This window comes from Coregonus lavaretus (genome assembly GCF_964263955.1).
Source record: "Coregonus lavaretus genome assembly, chromosome: 13".
Taxonomy (NCBI): Eukaryota; Metazoa; Chordata; class Actinopteri; order Salmoniformes; family Salmonidae; genus Coregonus; species Coregonus lavaretus.
In genome coordinates, this window is record NC_140000.1 from 25,321,256 (window position 1) to 25,343,617 (window position 22,362).

The 22,362-nt window shown below is 43.3% G+C and overlaps 1 protein-coding gene across 1 annotated transcript in view; it reads left to right on the plus strand.

Moving 5' to 3' along the window:
- Window positions 1–22,362, plus strand: part of LOC311140244 (beta-1,4-galactosyltransferase 3-like) — a 35,664-nt gene that overhangs the window by 7,573 nt on the left and 5,729 nt on the right. Inside the window, exons 2-3 of the mRNA XM_084175200.1 lie at window positions 18,248–19,510; window positions 20,697–20,932. Coding sequence (XP_084031326.1) covers window positions 19,225–19,510; window positions 20,697–20,932 — 522 coding nt within the window. The 5' untranslated portion in view covers window positions 18,248–19,224. The remainder of the gene's footprint in view (window positions 1–18,247; window positions 19,511–20,696; window positions 20,933–22,362) is intronic.

Here is a 22,362-nt window from a genome sequence, read left to right on the forward strand (position 1 = left end):
CATTATATTTTATTCCAGGCATCCCCTTAACATAATGCTATAGGAGACTTCCATCAATCCTGGAAGACACTATATAATACCACGTTTCATTAAGTTCACTACACCTTCTCATATATAACCCTATAACACCTTTCTATTAATTTTATCATCGCAACCTGTTGCATTGATGTTTTAAAAAATATAAACCTATTGTTTAATAACTTTATACTTATAACCTAAGTTTATTCAATCCATCATCCTAATAGTCACAACTATATCCCATTGTTCAACGTACCATAACCAGATTATCGTTTTAGAAATCACCAATTATTTTCATACACCACTGGTGTTACCCAACCTATACAATAAAGTAATAACCATTAGACTTTGTCAAAGAAATTCTTTTCATTCAACTATTCAAACTTCTGCTCGATACAGTCAAGCAAGTACAACTCTTTTACCCGGGAACTAGAACCATAAATTATTTTCCTTTGTCCTCAACTTAAATAATTTTCATAGCTCTATCGCAATTTCAGTTTGCTATTCAATTTCTTTAACTGTTCTCTCTGATTAGGCCCTAATTAATAAAACAAATACTTGCTATCGTTGATAAGTATACATTTAGTTATATTCCTATCATTTGAACTATGTACTGTCTCTCACCCCTTCCCCCCCTCCCTGCTCCTTCCTACACAACGGGGGAGGTGCGGGGACCTGCCCTAATCATCTTCTTTCTTAGGAAATCATGTCATTCGTACTTGTAACATACACTGCTCAAAAAAATAAAGGGAACACTTAAACAACACATCCTAGATCTGAATGAATGAAATAATCTTATTAAATACTTTTTTCTTTACATAGTTGAATGTGCTGACAACAAAATCACACACAAATTATCAATGGAAATCAAATTATCAACCCATGGAGGTCTGGATTTGGAGTCACCCTCAAAATTAAAGTGGAAAACCACACTACAGGCTGATCCAACTTTGATGTAATGTCCTTAAAACAAGTCAAAATGAGGCTCAGTAGTGTGTGTGGCCTCCACATGCCTGTATGACCTCTCTACAACGCCTGGGCATGCTCCTGATGAGGTGGCGGATGGTCTCCTGAGGGATCTCCTCCCAGACCTGGACTAAAACATCTGCCAACTCCTGGACAGTCTGTGGTGCAACGTGGCGTTGGTGGATGGAGCGAGACATGATGTCCCAGATGTGCTCAATTGGATTCAGGTCTGGGGAACGGGCGGGCCAGTCCATAGCATCAATGCCTTCCTCTTGCAGGAACTGCTGACACACTCCAGCCACATGAGGTCTAGCATTGTCTTGCATTAGGAGGAACCCAGGGCCAACCGCACCAGCATATGGTCTCACAAGGGGTCTGAGGATCTCATCTCGGTACCTAATGGCAGTCAGGCTACCTCTGGCGAGTACATGGAGCACACGGCCCCCCAAAGAAATGCCACCCCACACCATGACTTACCCACCGCCAAACCGGTCATGCTGGAGGATGTTGCAGGCAGCAGAACGTTCTCCACGGCGTCTCCAGACTCTGTCACGTCTGTCACATGTGCTCAGTGTGAACCTGCTTTCATCTGTGAAGAGCACAGGGCGCCAGTGGCGAATTTGACAATCTTTGTGTTCTCTGGCAAATGCCAGACGTCCTGCACGGTGTTGTGTTGGGCCCTCATACCACCCTCATGGAGTCTGTTTCTGACCATTTGAGCAGACACATGCACATTTGTGGCCTGCTGGAGGTCATTTTGCAGGGCTCTGGCAGTGCTCCTCCTGCTCCTCCTTGCACAAAGGTGGAGGTACCAGTCCTGCTGCTGGGTTGTTGCCCTCCTACGGCCTCCTCCACGTCTCCTGATGTACTGGCCTGTCTCCTGGTAGCGCCTCCATGCTCTGGACACTACGCTGACAGACACAGCAAACCTTCTTGCCACAGCTCGCATTGATGTGCCATCCTGGTTGAGCTGCACTACCTGAGCCACTTGTGTGGGTTGTAGATTCCGTCTCATGCTACCACTAGAGTGAAAGCACCGCCAGCATTCAAAAGTGACCAAAACATCAGCCAGGAAGCATAGGAACTGAGAAGTGGTCTGTGGTCACCACCTGCAAAACCACTTCTTTATTGGGGGTGTCTTGCTAATTGCCTATAATTTCCACCTGTTGTCTATTCCATTTGCACAACAGCATGTGAAGTGTTTTGTCAATCAGTGTTGCTTCCTAAGTGGACAGTTTGATTTCACAGAAGTGTGATTGACTTGGAGTTACATTGTGTTGTTTAAGTGTTCCCTTTATTTTTTTGAGCAGTGTATTTTCATAGACCTTTCTAGAATACTTCTAAAGCTATCTAATTCAACTTTTCACATTTCTCAATCCACGTAGTAATCTAGGTCCATAGCCCCAATGCGAAAGCTTTACCCACTGTCTCTACCAGGGTTCGAACCAGGGACCCTCTACATACATTGCCAGTCACTCCACAAAATCCGCGATCCTTTCAAAGCAACTACTTCCAGTTCATAGAGCAAGTGACGTCACCAAATGAAAACCGCACTAGCTCTCACCTCATTCAGCAACACAAAAACTACCTCTCCCTGCACCTATTCCTGTTGAATAAGTGAGTCTTTCTATTTAACCCAAACCACGCTGCAAATCTTCCATTCATCATCACCAAACCAAATACTCAATAGTATCCGGTTACCACCCATACCAGCCGTTGAATTCACTCATACATACAGATTTCACCTTATGCCATTGAAATGCCCAATAAACCATAATAGTTCAATGAAACCCTCTTGGCTCTCTACTATATTATACATTACTTCTATAACCACATTAGTTATGGTCCGATTACCCATTAAACCTTATCACATAATCAAACAATGGCACAACCTTAAACTCATATGGGGCGGCAGGTAGCTTAGTGACTAAGAGCGCCGTGCCAGCAACCGAGAGGTCACCGGTTCCAGTCCCCGAGCCGACCAAGCGAAAAATCTGTTGATGTGCCCCCGAGCAAGGCACCCAACCCCTGTAAATCGCTCTGGACAAGAGCGTCTGCTAAATGACTTGTAAATGTAAATATTCTCTACTTTCTCACCCATGACGTACGTCTACGTTTGGGTGAGAAAGTTCATACGTATACAGTGGGGAAAAAAAGTATTTAGTCAGCCACCAATTGTGCAAGTTCTCCCACTTAAAAAGATGAGAGAGGCCTGTAATTTGCATCATAGGTACACGTCAACTATGACAGACAAATTGAGATTATTTTTTTCTCCAGAAAATCACATTGTAGGATTTTTTATGAATTTATTTTTAAATTATGGTGGAAAATAAGTATTTGGTCAATATCAAAAGTTTCTCAATACTTTGTTATATACCCTTTGTTGGCAATGACACAGGTCAAACGTTTTCTGTAAGTCTTCACAAGGTTTTCACACACTGTTGCTGGTATTTTGGCCCATTCCTCCATGCAGATCTCCTCTAGAGCAGTGATTTTTTTGGGGCTGTCGCTGGGCAATACGGACTTTCAACTCCCTCCAAAGATTTTCTATGGGGTTGAGATCTGAAGACTGGCTAGGCCACTCCAGGACCTTGAAATGCTTCTTACGAAGCCACTCCTTCGTTGCCCGGGCGGTGTGTTTGGGATCATTGTCATGCTGAAAGACCCAGCCACGTTTCATCTTCAATGCCCTTGCTGATGGAAGGAGGTTTTCACTCAAAATCTCACGATACATGGCCCCATTCATTCTTTCCTTTACACGGATCAGTCGTCCTGGTCCCTTTGCAGAAAAACAGCCCCAAAGCATGATGTTTCCACCCCCATGCTTCACAGTAGGTATGGTGTTCTTTGGATGCAACTCAGCATTCTTTGTCCTCCAAACACGACGAGTTGAGTTTTTACCAAAAAGTTCTATTTTGGTTTCATCTGACCATATGACATTCTCCCAATCCTCTTCTGGATCATCCAAATGCACTCTAGCAAACTTCAGACGGGCCTGGACATGTACTGGCTTAAGCAGGGGGACACGTCTGGCACTGCAGGATTTGAGTCCCTGGCGGCGTAGTGTGTTACTGATGGTAGGCTTTGTTACTTTGGTCCCAGCTCTCTGCAGGTCATTCACTAGGTCCCCCCGTGTGGTTCTGGGATTTTTTCTCACCGTTCTTGTGATCATTTTGACCCCACGGGGTGAGATCTTGCGTGGAGCCCCAGATCGAGGGAGATTATCAGTGGTCTTGTATGTCTTCCATTTCCTAATAATTGCTCCCACAGTTGATTTCTTCAAACCAAGCTGCTTACCTATTGCAGATTCAGTCTTCCCAGCCTGGTGCAGGTCTACAATTTTGTTTCTGGTGTCCTTTGACAGCTCTTTGGTCTTGGCCATAGTGGAGTTTGGAGTGTGACTGTTTGAGGTTGTGGACAGGTGTCTTTTATACTGATAACAAGTTCAAGCAGGTGCCATTAATACAGGTAACGAGTGGAGGACAGAGGAGCCTCTTAAAGAAGAAGTTACAGGTCTGTGAGAGCCAGAAATCTTGCTTGTTTGTAGGTGACCAAATACTTATTTTCCACCATAATTTGCAAATAAATTCATAAAAAATCCTACAATGTGATTTTCTGGATTTTTTTCTCCTCAATTTGTCTGTCATAGTTGATGTATACCTATGATGAAAATTACAGGCCTCTCATCTTTTTAAGTGGGAGAAGTTGCACAATAGGTGGCTGACTAAATACTTTTTTCCCCCACTGTATATGTATGTATGTGTATGTATGTGTATGCATGTGTATGTATGTGTATATATGTATATGTGTGTGTCTGTATATGTTTGTGTGTATGTATAGTGTGTGTGTGTATATATATATATATATGCGAAAAAATTATATGTGGGATTGGAAGTGATTCAGATAGATTGTAACTTCTATCAATGTAACTATCTGCAGTTATTTAAGCTGATTTACCCCCTTAAAAAAATAAAAAAATTTAATGGTAGTTTTCATCAGTTTTATATGAAATTTCATTTCCACCACACTGCCATTACCACAATGCTAAGTTATTACCATCACGGTAAGGTGTATTATATTACAATTCATATTGAAAATTTTCCCCATTTGTGAACCTTAAATGCTTGTTATTAAGATAATTCCAAAATTTATGTAAAATATTAAAATGTTGACGTGGTAAATACATGTTTCTGAGTATCATCAAGGCATATACAGTGAGGGAAAAAAATATTTGATCCCCTGCTGAATTTGTACGTTTGCCCACTGACAAAGACATGATCAGTCTATAATTTTAATGGTAGGTTTATTTGAACAGTGAGAGACAGAATAACAACAACAAAATCCAGAAAAACGCATGTCAAAAATGTTATAAATTGATTTGCATTTTAATGAGCTAAATAAGTATTTGACCCCTCTGCAAAACATGACTTTGTACTTGGTGGCAAAACCCTTGGCAATCACAGAGTTCAGACATTTCTTGTAGTTGGCCACCAGGTTTGCACACATCTCAGGAGGGATTATGTTCCACTCCTTTGCAGATCTTCTCCAAGTCATTAAGGTTTCGAGACTGAAGTTTGGCAACTCGAACCTTCAGCTCTCTCCACAGATTTTCTATGGGATTAAGGTCTGGAGACTGGCTAGGCCACTCCAGGACCTTAATGTGCTTCTTCTTGAGCCACTCCTTTGTTGCCTTGGCCGTGTGTTTTGGGTCATTGTCATGCTGGAATACCCATCCACAACCCATTTTCAATGCCCTGGCTGAGGGAAGAAGGTTCTCACCCAAGATTTGACGGTACATGGCCCCGTCCATCGTCCCTTTGATGCGGTGAAGTTGTCCTGTCCCCTTAGCAGAAAAACACCCCCAAAGCATAATGTTTCCACCTCCATGTTTGACGGTGGGGATGGTGTTCTTGGGGTCATAGGCAGCATTCCTCCTCCTCCAAACACGGCGAGTTGAGTTGATGCCAAAGAGCTCCATTTTGGTCTCATCTGACCACAACACTTTCACCCAGTTCTCCTCTGAATCATTCAGATGTTCATTGGCAAACTTCAGACGGCCCTGTATATGTGCTTTCTTGAGCAGGGGGACCTTGCGGGCGCTGCAGGATTTCAGTCCTTCACGGCGTAGTGTGTTACCAATTGTTTTCTTGGTGACTATGGTCCCAGCTGCCTTGAGATCATTGACAAGATCCTCCTGTGTAGTTCTGGGCTGATTCCTCACCGTTCTCATTGATCATTGCAACTCCACGAGGTGAGATCTTGCATGGAGCCCAAGGCCGAGGGAGATTGACAGTTCTTTTGTGTTTCTTCCATTTGCGAATAATCGCACCAACTGTTGTCACCTTCTCACCAAGCTGCTTGGCGATGGTCTTGTAGCCCATTCCAGCCTTGTGTAGGTCTACAATCTTGTCCCTGACATCCTTGGAGAGCTCTTTGGTCTTGGCCATGGTGGAGAGTTTGGAATCTGATTGATTGATTGCTTCTGTGGACAGGTGTCTTTTATACAGGTAACACACTGAGATTAGGAGCACTCCCTTTAAGAGTGTGCTCCTAATCTCAGTTTGTTACCTGTATAAAAGACACCTGTCCACAGAAGCAATCTGGGAGCCAGAAATCTTTCTGATTGAGAGGGGGTCAAATACTTATTTCCCTCATTAAAATGCAATTCAATTTATAACATTTTTGACATGCGTTTTTCTGGATTTGTTTTCTGTCTCTCACTGTTCAAATTAACCTCCCATATAATTATAGACGGATCATTTCTTTGTCAGTGGGCAAACGTACACAATCAGCAGGGGATCAAATACCTTTTTCCCTCACTGTTTGGACATTTTAGACATGACGATGAATACATATAATCAAAACTTCCAAATAGTAAAAAAACAAACACTTTTTTGGGGGGATGTTGTATAAAATACCTTAGGCAAAATGTCTATAATTTCCTTTTCAATTAAAATAGCACATTTTTTGACGTGGTGGTAATTACATTTCTCCTCGGGTATTTGTAAAAACCGATAAAAATCTTCATATTCTTAAATAGTCTCAGCCACTATTACTGTTTCCAGACAGTGAAGAAAATATTCAGATATAAAAAGCAGTTTCAAGAGGTTTAATTTTCAAAAACATTTAACGTCCAAAAGTGCCCCTATTTGCAAAATCAACCAGCTATGATGGAAAACTTGTATACTCAAGGTTTAGGAGTATCCTGTGTACAGTTCCTGAACCAGCCCCTTTGCAAACAGTGGTTTGTGCAATCAAGTTCAGAATGTGGTCTCTCTTGTGTTTTCTATATTTGCCCAGCCAAGGCCGTTTGCCATCTTTTGAATGTGTACACCTGTTCTGTAATCAGTGCTGTGGAAAGCATAATTTGAGCTGGGCAAACCTTCCTCCCTACTCTCCTTTCTGTTTAAATAGTTACCAGAGTGAGAAAAATAGCCACAAAAGCCCCGTCACAGGAGCTGTCAGGTTGACTGAGTAGATACTGATTCTAACGTTAGACCAGCGGAGGGGACTGTACTGCAGGACTCCACGGTGTTCATGGGATAAGAACAGCCAGATCCTATCTTCTATCACAGTGTTTCCCAAACTTGGTCCTGGGCCCCCTCCTGGGTGCACGTTTTGGTTTTTGCCCTAGCACTACACAGCTGATTCAAATAACCAACTTATCACGCATTGATTATTTAAATCAGCTGTGTAGTGCTAGGGCAAAAACCAAAATGTGCACCCGGGGGGCGGGCCCAGGACCGAGTTTGTAAAACCCTGTTCTGGTGCGTTCAGTTCGCTTGAACGTTTGCTGCGTTGCGTAACTGTTTGTACTGAACGACACGTTTCCCCAGAACGTTCTTGAACAGACTTTGAGGTACGTTTGGTGGGTGTGGCTTGAAGCAATGACTGACGTATTTAAAGGGCAGTGGTCATGCTGACAGCGTTCCCGAACCCACAACCCAACCCCTCCCTGTTTTTCAACTGGTCGTTCAGGACAGCACCATTTACAATCAATTGAACGTTCCAGAACGTAAAAACGTACTGAACTCAACCCTGGTCTGTGTGTCTCTCCATTTGTGGAAGAGACTGCGATGACATGTTTCACCTATTTGGGCTTTGATGCATACAGTTTGATGCTAAACATGCAAAAACAGGATTTTAACAACATACTTACAACAGTTAGCAAAGTACTGTTTACACAAGCAGCCAACCAGTGATGTGTGAACATTCATTTGCTACCCTTCAACAGGTATTTGACATTTTTAAAGGGATACTTCAGGAATCTGGCAATGAAGCACTGTATCTACTTCCCCATAGTCAGATGAACTCATGGATACCATTTTTATGTCTCTGCATCCAGTATGAAGGAAGTTGGAGGTAGTTTTGCGAGCCAATGTTAACTAGCGTTAACGCAATGACAAAGTCTATGATATCTCAAATCAAATCAAATCAAATCAAATTTTATTGGTCACATGCGCCGAATACAACAGGTGCAGACATTACAGTGAAATGCTTACTTACAGCCCTTAACCAACAGTGCATTTATTTTAAACAAAAAAGTAAGAATAAAACAACAACAAAAAAGTGTTGAGAAAAAAAGAGCAGAAGTAAAAAATAAAGTGACAGTAGGGAGGCTATATATACAATAGAATAAAGTGACAGTAGGGAGGCTATATATACAGGGGGGTACCGTTGCATAGTCAGTGTGCGGGGGCACCGGCTAGTTGAGGTAGTTGAGGTAATATGTACATGTGGGTAGAGTTAAAGTGACTATGCATAAATACTTAACAGAGTAGCAGCAGCGTAAAAAGGATGGCAGTGCAAATAGTCCGGGTAGCCATGATTAGCTGTTCAGGAGTCTTATGGCTTGGGGGTAGAAGCTGTTGAGAAGTCTTTTGGACCTAGACTTGGCACTCCGGTACCGCTTCCCGTGCGGTAGCAGAGAGAACAGTCTATGACTAGGGTGACTGGAGTCTTTGACAATTTTGAGGGCCTTCCTCTGACACCGCCTGGTATAGAGGTCCTGGATGGCAGGGAGCTTTGCCCCAGTGATGTACTGGGCCGTACGCACTACCCTCTGTAGTGCCTTGCGGTCAGAGGCCAAGCAGTTGCCATACCAGGCGGTGATGCAACCAGTCAGGATGCTCTCGATGGTGCAGCTGTAGAATTTTTTGAGGATCTGAGGACCCATGCCAAATCTTTTTAGTCTCCTGAGGGGGAATAGGCTTTGTCGTGCCCTCTTCACGACTGTCTTGGTGTGTTTGGACCATGATAGTTCGTTGGTGATGTGGACACCAAGGAACTTGAAGCTCTCAACCTGTTCCACTACAGCCCCGTCGATGAGAATGGGGGCGTGCTCAGTCCTCTTTTTTTTCCTGTAGTCCACAATCATCTCCTTTGTCTTGGTCACGTTGAGGGAGAGGTTGTTGTCCTGGCACCACACGGCCAGATCTCTGACCTCCTCCCTATAGGCTGTCTCATCGTTGTCGGTGATCAGGCCTACCACTGTTGTGTCGTCGGCAAACTTAATGATGGTGTTGGAGTCGTGCCTGGCCATGCAGTCATGGGTGAACAGAGAGTACAGGAGGGGACTGAGCACGCACCTACTAGTATACTAACAGTTACCATAGACTTCCAGTCATTGCGCTAACGCTAGTTAGCAATTGTGCTTTCCAACTGCACTAAGAGACATAGAAATGGTATCCACAAGTTTATCTGACTCTGGGGAAGTAGATAAAGGGCTTCATTGCCAAAATCCTGAAGTATCCCTTTAAGGTCTGAAGTGCACTTGCCCATCAGCCAAGTAAGGAGTAGGCTATTGGTTGCCTGTCAGATATGCTCACTTACATGCAGAAATGCGATAAATTCTGTATTTAATGTGACCATAGTGTGTGGTTGTTTTCAGTATAAACGGTCACCTGCCCAATGGAACAACCCGACTGCTCAGTTCACTTGTCCCAGGTGATAAGGCAACCCGTTATGTCAATCCCTGTTGATACTTGTGGCTGTTTTCAGTAGTGTTAGCCTTCCTATTTGTCGGCTCCATTGCTGACCCTTCTCCCTTTCTGTCCAATCAGGGCAAGACATTACAACATTTCCCCCAACACAATCTAACAATGATGTTGACCCTGTCCCAGGCTGCCATCTCTTTGTTTTCTGCCCAGTACTCTGGAATGATAGTAGTGGTGGAAAGGCAACACCTTCGCCATTCATGTGTCTGCGTGACTCTTAGTGCCCTTTTTGTTATATGTTTACGTGGTTATCCTCTGTTTTTCTGGTTGGTCCCTATGGTTGTCATTGCTTAGCTACTGAGCCGTGCAGTTTGTTATCATGGTTGCAATGAGGGCTGTCCCAGAGGTGTGTGTGTGTGTGTGTGTGTGTGTGTGTGTGTGTGTGTGGGGGTGGGTGCTCGAGCCACAAATGAACTCTGCACTATGGAAACTACTCAAAGCTAGTAACTACCCAAGCAGCAGCAGACTGTAAAGGAGAACCAGCAGAACCTGTAGGGGTGTTTCTTTCTCTTCAGCCTGTCCCAGTGGACTCAGACCTGAGGGAGCAGCTAAAGCGACATGTACCAGCTGCACTGACAATGAATGGCCAGTGAAGCCTATCTTCAGTGTATAGAACTGAATGGTTCTGAATAGAGTGCAAGGATTTGATGGCCTTTTCCTCCAAAGCTGTGTTAGAGCGGATTTGCAGACTATAGAGATCACAAGGTTAAAGCTGGAGAGCACAGTCTTCCACAGCCGACAGATGCTGACGGATGAATGGATGGATGGATATAGTACGCATTCCTCTAATCAGCTGAACATGGCATCTCTCCAGTCCCTCATCCTTCTCCTCTTCGTGTCTGGCATCCCGCTCTGCTCCGGCGGGTTAAGGCTTTGATTCACAGGCGGCAGACTCTAACGCAAGGCCTATCAACTGTTTCTACCCCGTCTTCTTCCTCCCACTCCTACACTTCCACTGCTGCTCTGCAGCTATCCTTTGGGACAGATGCACACCAGATGTTTTCAAGTACTTGGCTACATATTTCCACTTTCCTCCACTCTCTTCTTCTCTCCTATTGCTCTGCCTGTCTTTGCCTTTTGCTGTGGGGGGGGGGCGTCGTCGTCCCATATTTCGCAGCAGTCTGTTGCGCTGGCTGGCTGACTGCTCCCCTCCCCAGGACGGCCTGTCTCCCAGTGGGTCCCCTGTGCCTGGCCGACTGACTGGTCGGCTGCCTGGCTATGGGCAGCGCATGCGTGGGAGCCTGATAATGATCTATATATACTTTTCACATACTTCTCGCTCTCTCTGCCCCCCTTCCACCTCCCCATTTCTCTCTCTTTCTCCTCTCTTCCCTCGGCTCCCTCGCTGGCTACTATTCTCGCATCCATTCTAGTGTGTGCGAGTATGCATGTGGACATACAGTATGCATGTAATATTGATGGCTCCAGGCAGAAAAGGATTGTCCCATATCTGGCCTGTTATCTTCCATAGCTCTGCCATCACTCAGTCTAAAGCATGTGCTGCTGTACAGTACCGTCTAAGGAAGAGGAGGAGGGGATACGTGAGGAGGTAGAAGAACACTGGAGGGAAGATGTTTGTTTTGGCTGACTCGGGCCTGCATGAGCTAGTAATGCCAGTTCTACCTCTGACTTTCAAATGTCGAGACTCGAGAGAGGGAATGTAGCTTAGATTGAACGCTGGTGAGAGGGGAAACAAAAACTTGTCCATAGCATAGGGCCTACTCTGCTTCCTCTCCCTCCCCTCTCCTCTTGTCATTCTCAGATTCCCTCACATAGCATCACATAGCCTGAGGAACAGGGGCATCTAAATCAAGTCACTGGCTCTTTTTATATTCATGCTAAGAAGGCAAGGCCCTGGCTTTGTCAAGGGAGGTGCCAGCTGCCAAGTTGTCCTGCTACACTATATCCCATTTCAAGTCACAGTACACCCCCGAGCGCTTTACCGGGCAGGGATGATACTGTACACACCCTGTTGATCAGCCGATTTATTCATGTAAACACCTGTGAAACTGCATTGGACAGAAGGTAGTATAGAATGCATTTATACCATAGTAAAGGAATGATATCATGTTTTGTTCTAAGGATTTAGCCACTATGCCTATATGGTGGCCGTCTATATGATGCTGCTGGCCTCACTCATTAGAGAGGAAATTAGAGGACGGACTGAAGTTCAACTTTCCATCTGCTCAAATTTCCAGTTGCAAAACAAATAACTCATCAAAAGCAAATGCGTTTTTTCCTTCTTCCTCTCCTCACTCTTTCCCTCTTTTTAGCTCTCTTCTTCCTGTCAAGTATCTCCTCATTTTACCGACTCCTTTCGTGCTCTCACCCTCTCGCACTTGATTTATCCCTCCCTCTTGTCTTTCCATTTCTCTTTCTCTGTGTTTAAAGAACTTGTATCCTCTGTGAGTGTGAGGCGGATTGACTGGGGATTAAGAAGTATTGAAGCTGAAAAGGCGGGGTAAGGGAGATTTCTGTTAACTGATGTGCTCACATTTGCAGATCCCTCACACATACATATCAGGGTTTCCGTTATGAAAATGTGGTGCCGGACATTTGACCAACAGCATTTTAATTTACCAGACATTTGAGAAATGTACCGAACTCATATGCATTGGGTGCGTAACCTGATTAGGGCATCCACCCACGGTGCTCAGAATGACAATCACATTTAGAATATGGTAATTAATCTTAACAGAAAATGTCCTTACCGTGCACTTTGAAGATGTTAAAATAACTGTCCACATTTACTTTTCCTCAGCCTACAAGACGAGAAAGAAACAACAAAATCACTAGCATATGCATAGGCCGAGTATGAGTTTCAATTTTGGGGAAGCACATTTTACACCATCAAAATGCACCTTCATAATAAAGCATTCCATGCATCATCGCATTTGCAGACTTATGTAAGATAGCCTACTATTCGTAATGTGATGAGTAGATTGGATAGTCATAATTTAGGTTAATAATATAACTCAAAGACTATTCAATGCATGGGTGAGTGCGTATAGTGTAGAGGCCTTGGCTATAGGCTATATCAGATAAGTTTCTTCATTTGCATGAAAAACCCATTTCATGCAATTCTACTGCACTTGATATGACTGGAGACATTAGCAGAATATATATATATATATATATATATATATATATATACAACAAATTACAGGGTAGCCTACTCCGACACTGACCTTCAATAAAAACAACGTTGTCCATATAATAGGCCTATGAGAAGGGGAGACACATACAATATGACATCCATCTAAACTTTTAAGTGGCACTGACCCAACGATTATAAAGAGTGAATATGCAGAGTGCGCACTCACTAGGGATATGGCCGATGCTCTCCGCTGGTGCCAATAAGATAGGCTATGGGTCTACTGTTGTTTGCTCAACTAAAAGACAGATTAGTATTTTCATTGTCTTTACAGCAATAGCCATTTGCATTTTGTATTTTGAAATATTGCAATATGCCTGGCTGGGCCTCTACTTTTTACTGACCGTCGCAACTCAACAATCATATTTTTCCTTTAGTTCATTTAGCACATTTTTTGAACTTTTTTTGAAGTAAGCATTTCACGGTGAAGTCTACACCTGTTTGTATTTGGTGCATTCGACAAATAACATTTGATTTGAAATGATCGATTTGGTATTTGCAGCGCGCGCTGCCCAAATTGTGCAGGCTGCCTTTCCTTCCAACTGTAGGCAATGCGATTTAAAACAACATACAACTTTTTTTTTTAAGGCTAGGGGAAGCTAATGATCCTTTGTGGCCAAATCATGCTTTAGTAGCCTATTTAGAATTATTTTCTTTCTGTATAGACAACGGGAGTAGGCTAATTAGGCTACATAATTTTGACAATTTAATTCAATTTACTTAGCTTTCCCTAGCCTTATGGTTGTGCTGCTTATGAGCCTATGTCAATCTACTATAGTAGAAACGTTTACCTATTTTATTGGTCAGCTTGTCAAGAAAGAATTAGCCCAAACAGAGACTGGGACAGTTGTGGGATGATAGATCCTAAGTTCATAAAACCAGTAGGCCTAGGCTACAGTGGGGGAAAAAAAGTATTTAGTCAGCCACCAATTGTGCAAGTTCTCCCACTTAAAAAGATGAGAGAGGCCTGTAATTTGCATCATAGGTACACGTCAACTATGACAGACAAATTGAGATTATTTTTTTCTCCAGAAAATCACATTGTAGGATTTTTTATGAATTTATTTGCAAATTATGGTGGAAAATAAGTATTTGGTCAATAACAAAAGTTTCTCAATACTTTGTTATTACCCTTTGTTGGCAATGACACAGGTCAAACGTTTTCTGTAAGTCTTCACAAGGTTTTCACACACTGTTGCTGGTATTTTGGCCCATTCCTCCATGCAGATCTCCTCTAGAACAGTGATGTTTTGGGGCTGTCGCTGGGCAACACGGACTTTCAACTCCCTCCAAAGATTTTCTATGGGGTTGAGATCTGGAGACTGGCTAGGCCACTCCAGGACCTTGAAATGCTTCTTACGAAGCCACTCCTTCGTTGCCCGGGTGGTGCGTTTGGGATCATTGTCATGCTGAAAGACCCAGCCACGTTTCATCTTCAATGCCCTTGCTGATGGAAGGAGGTTTTCACTCAAAATCTCACGATACATGGCCCCATTCATTCTTTCCTTTACACGGATCAGTCGTCCTGGTCCCTTTGCAGAAAAACAGCCCCAAAGCATGATGTTTCCACCCCCATGCTTCACAGTAGGTATGGTGTTCTTTGGATGCAACTCAGCATTCTTTGTCCTCCAAACACGACGAGTTGAGTTTTTACCAAAAAGTTCTATTTTGGTTTCATCTGACCATATGACATTCTCCCAATCCTCTTCTGGATCATCCAAATGCACTCTAGCAAATTTCAGACGGGCCTGGACATGTATTGGCTTAAGCAGGGGGACACGTCTGGCACTGCAGGATTTGAGTCCCTGGCGGCGTAGTGTGTTACTGATGGTAGGATTTGTTACTTTGGTCCCAGCTCTCTGCAGGTCATTCACTAGGTCCCCCCGTGTGGTTCTGGGATTTTTGCTCACCGTTCTTGTGATCATTTTGACCCCACGGGGTGAGATCTTGCGTGGAGCCCCAGATCGAGGGAGATTATCAGTGGTCTTGTATGTCTTCCATTTCCTAATAATTGCTCCCACAGTTGATTTCTTCAAACCAAGCTGCTTACCTATTGCAGATTCAGTCTTCCCAGCCTGGTGCAGGTCTACAATTTTGTTTCTGGTGTCCTTTGACAGCTCTTTGGTATTGGCCATAGTGGAGTTTGGAGTGTGACTGTTTGAGGTTGTGGACAGGTGTCTTTTATACTGATAACAAGTTCAAACAGGTGCCATTAATACAGGTAACGAGTGGAGGACAGAGGAGCCTCTTAAAGAAGAAGTTACAGGTCTGTGAGAGCCAGAAATCTTGCTTGTTTGTAGGTGACCAAATACTTATTTTCCACCATAATTTGCAAATAAATTCATAAAAAATCCTACAATGTGATTTTCAGGATTTTATTTCCTCAATTTGTCTGTCATAGTTGGCGTGTACCTATGATGAAAATTACAGGCCTCTCTCATTTTTTTAAGTGGGAGAACTTGCACAATTGGTGGCTGACTAAATACTTTTTTTCCCCACTGTATATACACACTACTGGTTTTAGAACACCTACTCATTCAAGGGTTTTTTCTTTATTTTTACTATTTTCTACATTGTAGAATAATAGTGAAGATATCAAGACTATGAAATAACACATATGGAATAATGTAGTAACCAAAAAAGGGTTAAACAAATCAAAATAGATATTTGAGATTCTTCAAAAAGCAACCCTTTGCCTTGATGACAGCTTTGCATACTCTTGGCGTTCTCTCAACCAGCTTCACCTGGAATGCTTTTCCAACAGTCTTGAAGGAGTTCCCACATATGCTGAGCACTTGGGTTGGCTGCTTTTCCTTCACTCTGCGGTCCGACTCCCAAACCTTCTCAATTTGGTTGAGGTTGGGGGATTGTGGAGGCCAGGTCATCTGATGCAGCACTCCATCACTCTCCTTGGTAAAATAGCCCTTACACAGCCTGGAGGTGTGTTGGGTCATTGTCCTGTTGAAAAAGAAATGATAGTCCCACTAAGCTCAAACCAGATGGGATGGCGTATCGCTGCAGAATGCTGTGGTAGCCATGCTGGTTAAGTGTGCCTTGAATTCTAAAGAAATCACAGACATTGTCACCAGCAAAGCACCCCCACACCATAACACCACCTCCTCCATGCTTTACGGTGGGAAATACACATGCGGATATAATCCGTTCACCCACACCGCGTCTTACAAAGACACGCCAGTTGGAACCAACAATCTCCAATTTGGACTCCAGACCAAAGGACAAATTTCCACCGGTCTAATGTCCATGGCTCGTGTTTCTTGGCCCAAGCAAGTCTCTTCTTATTGGTGTCCCTTTAGTAGTGGTTTCTTTGGAGCAATTCGACCATGAAGGCCTGATTCACACAGTCTCCTCTGAACAGTTGATGTTGAGATGTCTGTTACTTGAAATCTGTGAAGCATTAATTTCTGAGGCTGGTAACTCTAATGAACTAATCCTCTGCAGCAGAGGTAACTCTGGATCTTCCATTCCTATGGTGGTCCTCATGAGAGCCAGTTTCATCATAGCGCTTGATGGTTTTTGCGACTGCACTTGAAGAAACTTTCAAAGTTATTGAAATGTTCCGTATTGACTGACCTTCATGTCTTAAAGTAATGATGAACTGTCATTTCTCTTTGCTTATTTTAGTTGTTCTTGCCATAATATGGACTTGGTCTTTTACCGAATAGGGCTATCTTCTGTATACCCCCCTACCTTCTCACAACACAACTGATTGGCTCAAACGCATTAAGAAGGAAATAAATTCCACAAATTAACATTTAAGAAGGCACACCTGTTAATTGAAATGTATTCCAGGTGACTACCTCATGAAGCTGGTTGAGAGAATGCCAAGAGTATGCAAAGCTGTCATCAAGGCAAAGGGTGGCTGTTTGAAGAATCTCAAATATAAAATACACTTTTTTTGGTTACTACATGATTCCATATGTGTTATTTCATAGTTTTGATGTCTTCACTATTATTCTACAATGTAGAAAATAGTTTAAAAAAATAAAGAAAAACCCTTGAATGAGTAGGTGTTCTAAAACTTTGGACCGGTAGTGTGAAGCACTTTTTAATCGTGGGCCCAAAACTATTTTTAACAGACGATTACATTTAGAAATGTTGTGCAGTGATTGGGCTTGTAAAAGTGCTAGCTGACAGATTTTCCGATAAAAGGCTGTGTCTGTATGCCATGCGTGTGATACATAACGAATATACGCGCCAATTTAATTCCACAAAATTATGCAAATTGACCCATTGACCGATAAGCATGACTGGTCAAATGTATTTCCATCAACTGGTATTTCCATCAATGAATAGGCTAAAAAGCATTTATTTTCTTCTCCTGGACAATTGACCGGTGCCAATTTATTTATCAGCGTTTCAATTTTTTTAATGGCCAAAAGCTGGCTATTACTGGCTAACAGAAACCCTGATGCATATATTATTATAATAATAATAATAATAATAATAATAATAATAATAATAATAATATTATTTATTATTATTATTCACGCACTCTCATCCTGTTTTCTGCAACGCTGTATCTCTCTACCATTCTGCCAATCCATGGGCTCCATGTGGGATTTGGATTAGAGTCTTTAAAGACATCTTTAATGAGCACTAATTTATCCGTGAGTGCTGACGTGTTGGGTACTTTCCAACAGATAGCCAGCGCAAGGACGGAGGATTACTTGAACACAAGTAGCAGGACCGTTTAACGACCCACGATCGTGCCATGGTCTGTCTGAGGGGTCGAGGTCTGAGTGGTAGTAGGACGTTTTCCTAGAGATAGAACGACCACTGCTTTCTATCTTGATTCTCTGAATCGCTTTAGCTCCTCTGAGCTCGTGTTTCTTTCTGCTCCTCGGTTACTGCCAGTGGTGTGTTGTCTGCGAAGGCGTCCGTATTGGAGCCCCCATTATGCCTGATTCCTCCTGGCTCTCTCCAGCTGGGCTGTTTAGCTGAAAACAAACAAGCTGTTTGTTCCGGCTGTGCATCATTTATGTGGGAAACAGTTAGTCTAATTGGGAAAGATGCAAGCAGCAACAATGGATTGTTATAGGATATCAATCGTAACAACTTCTTAACCACCTACTTCTCTCTTGTTGTCTTTCAGAGCTCCATTCTCGTGATTGGTCCGAGCCTCTGTCCGTCTGGCCCAGTGGACCCCTCCCCCTTGGAAGCATCTCTCAGCCCAGAGTGTGCCAGTCAGAATGGGACAATAGCCGCAGTCGCCATCGGACCTCCCCCTTCCTCTATTTGCTCTCTGTCTGCCCCTTCCCCACACCCTTCCCCTAACACACACACAGCCAGCCCCTGACCACTCCTCCTCCCACTGTACTGGTTACGAAACCATAGTCCTCTGTAAAGGATAGGGTCCTATACAGCTGCCTACACTCCCTTTGTTGTTGGTGGCTGTTTGTGTGGAGGGCCCCCATGAGAGTAGCAGCTAGGTAACAGAAGGCAGCACAATAACACCCAGTCAGCCGTTTACAGGAAACAAACGAGCTGTGGTGGTGGTTGGGACACTGATGGAATTCTAGTAGCATGATGTTGGGCTGCCATAGCCACCACACACCATCGATGAACCAGAGGGCCACCAGCAGACTTTGGAGATCGACACATCTCGACTTGTGGTGGGACAAGAGGTTGAAATAGACACAATAAAGATATATATTTTTTCCCCCATATTTTTTTTTTACCTAATTTTTTTGGGTTTCTGCAGTGATCAGCTGAACCAAAGTGCCTTCACGGTTTCTCACTGTCCTTTTCCTATAAACTTGATCTAACTTCATATCACACTCCAATATCTGAAAACTATTTCAACATATTTTAAGGATTTTGCACTACACCTCCATATCCATTGTCTGTTGTACTTATCATATCATACACAGTTGCACAGTACTGACAGTGCACACTTGTTTACAGTAAAAACATACACCTCCATACATACTGTTGAAAATCCCACCCCATATTCTACCCAGCCACAAAGTAAGCATTTTCTCACAGCGTTCCTCTAGTGTAGGTCGCTAGGACTAACGAAGCCAAACAAATCACCAAACCGCTCTCCAAGTTCCTTGTTGCGAAGCAGAGATGGCGATGTGGCTACAGTCAAAATGGCGCTACCTGTTCATGTTCCTGGGTGTCCAGCTCGTCGTCATGGCTCTGCTGTCCCGCGACGGCTACCACAAGCGAATGTCGTACTTCATACGGATTTTCCGCAAGCCGGAGACACCAGCGTTGGGGACGTCTGGTGCCGACTCGCCCCACTCACGCAACAACACGGGCAGTGACGTCTACGCCAACTTGTCCCTCCTTGTCAAGGCCCACGGCCGGGTCGAGGACATGCCCCACTGCCCCAAGACGTCTCCCCTGATAGGTGAGTTCACCCATAGAAATAGAAGTCCTAGAACTGGCAGCCCGATTCTATTTCTATGAGTTCACCAGCCGCCGTCTTCAGTACCCAGCCCTCCCCGTATCTCTTACTTCATTCCCTCTTCAGACTGAAACTGAAGAGGGAATGTTTTTTACAATTTACGCCAGAACAATACTTTCTTGAAAAAGAAAGTGGCTGAGATACTTGATTGGTGTGCCAGGAAACGAAATGTGGGCAGTAGGAAAGCCTCGGTAGGTTTGTTGTGCAAGGGAATTTCCAAATAATTCCACACATGCAACTGTCCTTGCTTGTTAGTTGGCTACTGATCTGACCAGGTTGGATGGGTAGTGGGCTTGCAAAATTTCGGTAGTAGAAATCCTGGTTGGAGAATTCTGTATTTCCTGCTTATTCTGTTCTGATTCCGGGAGTCCTCCAACCAGGATTTCTGGGAAAGTTACCAGAATTTTGAGTAGACATGATATGGTGGAACCTTGGCTTCACCTATACAGTCAGGAATTGATCAATGTTCAATGATGACCCCTAGTAAGGGAATGAAGGATGTGTTTTGACTTTGAGATCATTCAAACTGATCCGAGACTTGGTGGCGGCTGACCCAACAGGAGTGTTTGTTGTACGCTTCGACTAGAGGGACTGAATATACTTGTGTTCAAATGAAGGTCAGTTTACCTTGTGTCCAACTTCCTACTTTTTTACCTTCTAATTTGGATAGCCACACTGAAACCAAGAGATTTGCCTACAGCAAAGGCTCCTACAATGTTTTGCTGTGCCCTTTTATATTCTACAGGTATTTGTTTGCAGTGGTTACTGACTTTGTGAAGTGACAAACTTCAAAGCACATAGGCTACATAGCCTAGACCTACGCTCCCCTACGTATTTATTTGGACACTGAAGCTAAAACCTTTTAATTTGGCTCTATACTGCAGCATAACATGTTTTATATGAGACGACAGAACAGAAGGGATATAGGGGAAATGGATAAAAGGGGCAACACTGCATTCTGTACTGTCGTAAAACATTTGATCTCAAATCCCAAAAACCCTGTTAGGAAGAGCATGCTAGCATGGACAACCGACTGATTTTGAATTATTTGGTGTGTGTGTTATGATATTGGTCTAGCAATAAAATGCTGTTATGACATCTGGCTTCTTCTCACCCTTTCTCTTTTCAGGTGGACCGATCCACGTCAACTTTCCTTCCGGGCTGACACTGGCCCAAGTGGTGAGGAAGAATCCATTGGTGGTCCGCGGGGGGCGCTACAGGCCCCCTGACTGTGAGGCGCAGCACCGCACCGCCATAATCATTCCCCACAGAAACCGGGAGCACCACCTGAAGTTCCTCCTCTATTACCTTCACCCGTTCCTACAGCGACAACAGCTCAACTACGGCATCTACGTCATCCACCAGGTGAGATGCATACGTCCAGGCGTGCGCACACACACACACACACACACACACACACACACACACACACAGTTTCAAAAGGTTACATTTTAAAGGGGCAATCTGCAGTTGCTACATACATTTTTGGACGTATAAATGAATATGTACCCATTGATTCTTGAAGAATATAACTTATAAATGCCTCATAAGCTTAGTTCAACTGTCGTACCCCATCAGAACCCAAAATATAAGCTTGTTTTACTCCAATGTTTGTAAACAAAGTAAATGTAACAAACACTGTCTAGCCTCTAAACATGGTTAAAACTATAATGTTGATATCATGAATGGTCAGTCCGTGCATTCATGGCTCTATGAATTTGAGTGGTTGCACATTTCCCCAGCCCCATCCCTCAGCCTTTTACCGAAACAGGGTCCTTTTTGTTTCAACTGCTGATTGCCGCTTTAAAGGCAACATTCATGTTATCAATTGATTGAGAAATCTGTAACATAGCCTATCAGTATGAAAATGTTCTTTACACTTCGTACAATTTACCAAAAAACCATGGAATCACACACAGCCTTGTGGTTGAAAGATGCTGACTGAAGGTTTAACAGAGTTTAATCATCTTAACAACTTGTAGCAATCCCTTAGTTTACACTTGAAACAAGCACTTTCGCACCTTCACACTGTTAGTCAAGTTGTCACTGCCTGCTTGTTGTTTACCTGTAACATATGAATGCTAAGCTACCAAGTTAGCATCTCAAAATAAACCTGGCTCTAAACCATTTATTCATGACTCTGCATGCGTGCAGTATTTTTGCATAACCAGTGCCAGATTGCACTCAGCTCAAACAAGATAATGCAGGCTAGCAGCAGAGCAAGCATCTGCATGTCTTCAGCTGTGGTTGGTTGTCATAGTTACACACACACTGAACCACAGGGACAAATACTGCTCATGCTATTGACCTCAGTGACGCTCTCAAATTTCGTATCTTGCCATGGATTAGGTGTAATCGTCCAGAGATGTTTTAAACCCTAATTTTAGTTTATAGTAGCGAATATTATTTGACCATTTTGAGTGTATGCTGTGATATTGTATCGATTTTTACAGATGATCAGTTGTACTGTAAATAATCAAACTATTGATTTCATTGTATGTAGACTACACAATTCAGTTCCATATTGAATAGTTGCAGGTGACTAGGGTCTGGTTTCAATGGACTCTTCTGGCATAGAGGAACTAGTAATTCGATAAGGCTGGAAAAAAATATTTCTGGACACTTGCCCAACAAATCATGAGGCAGACATGGCAGAACGCTGTATCGCATTAGTGGATACTTTCACTGCTCTCAGGGCAGGTCTGCCGGTTTTGACTAGCGGAAGTAACTTTTCATAGCAGGTTAGGAGAATTAATGTAGCAGGTTAGGAGAATTGGGTTAAGGTTAGGAAAAGG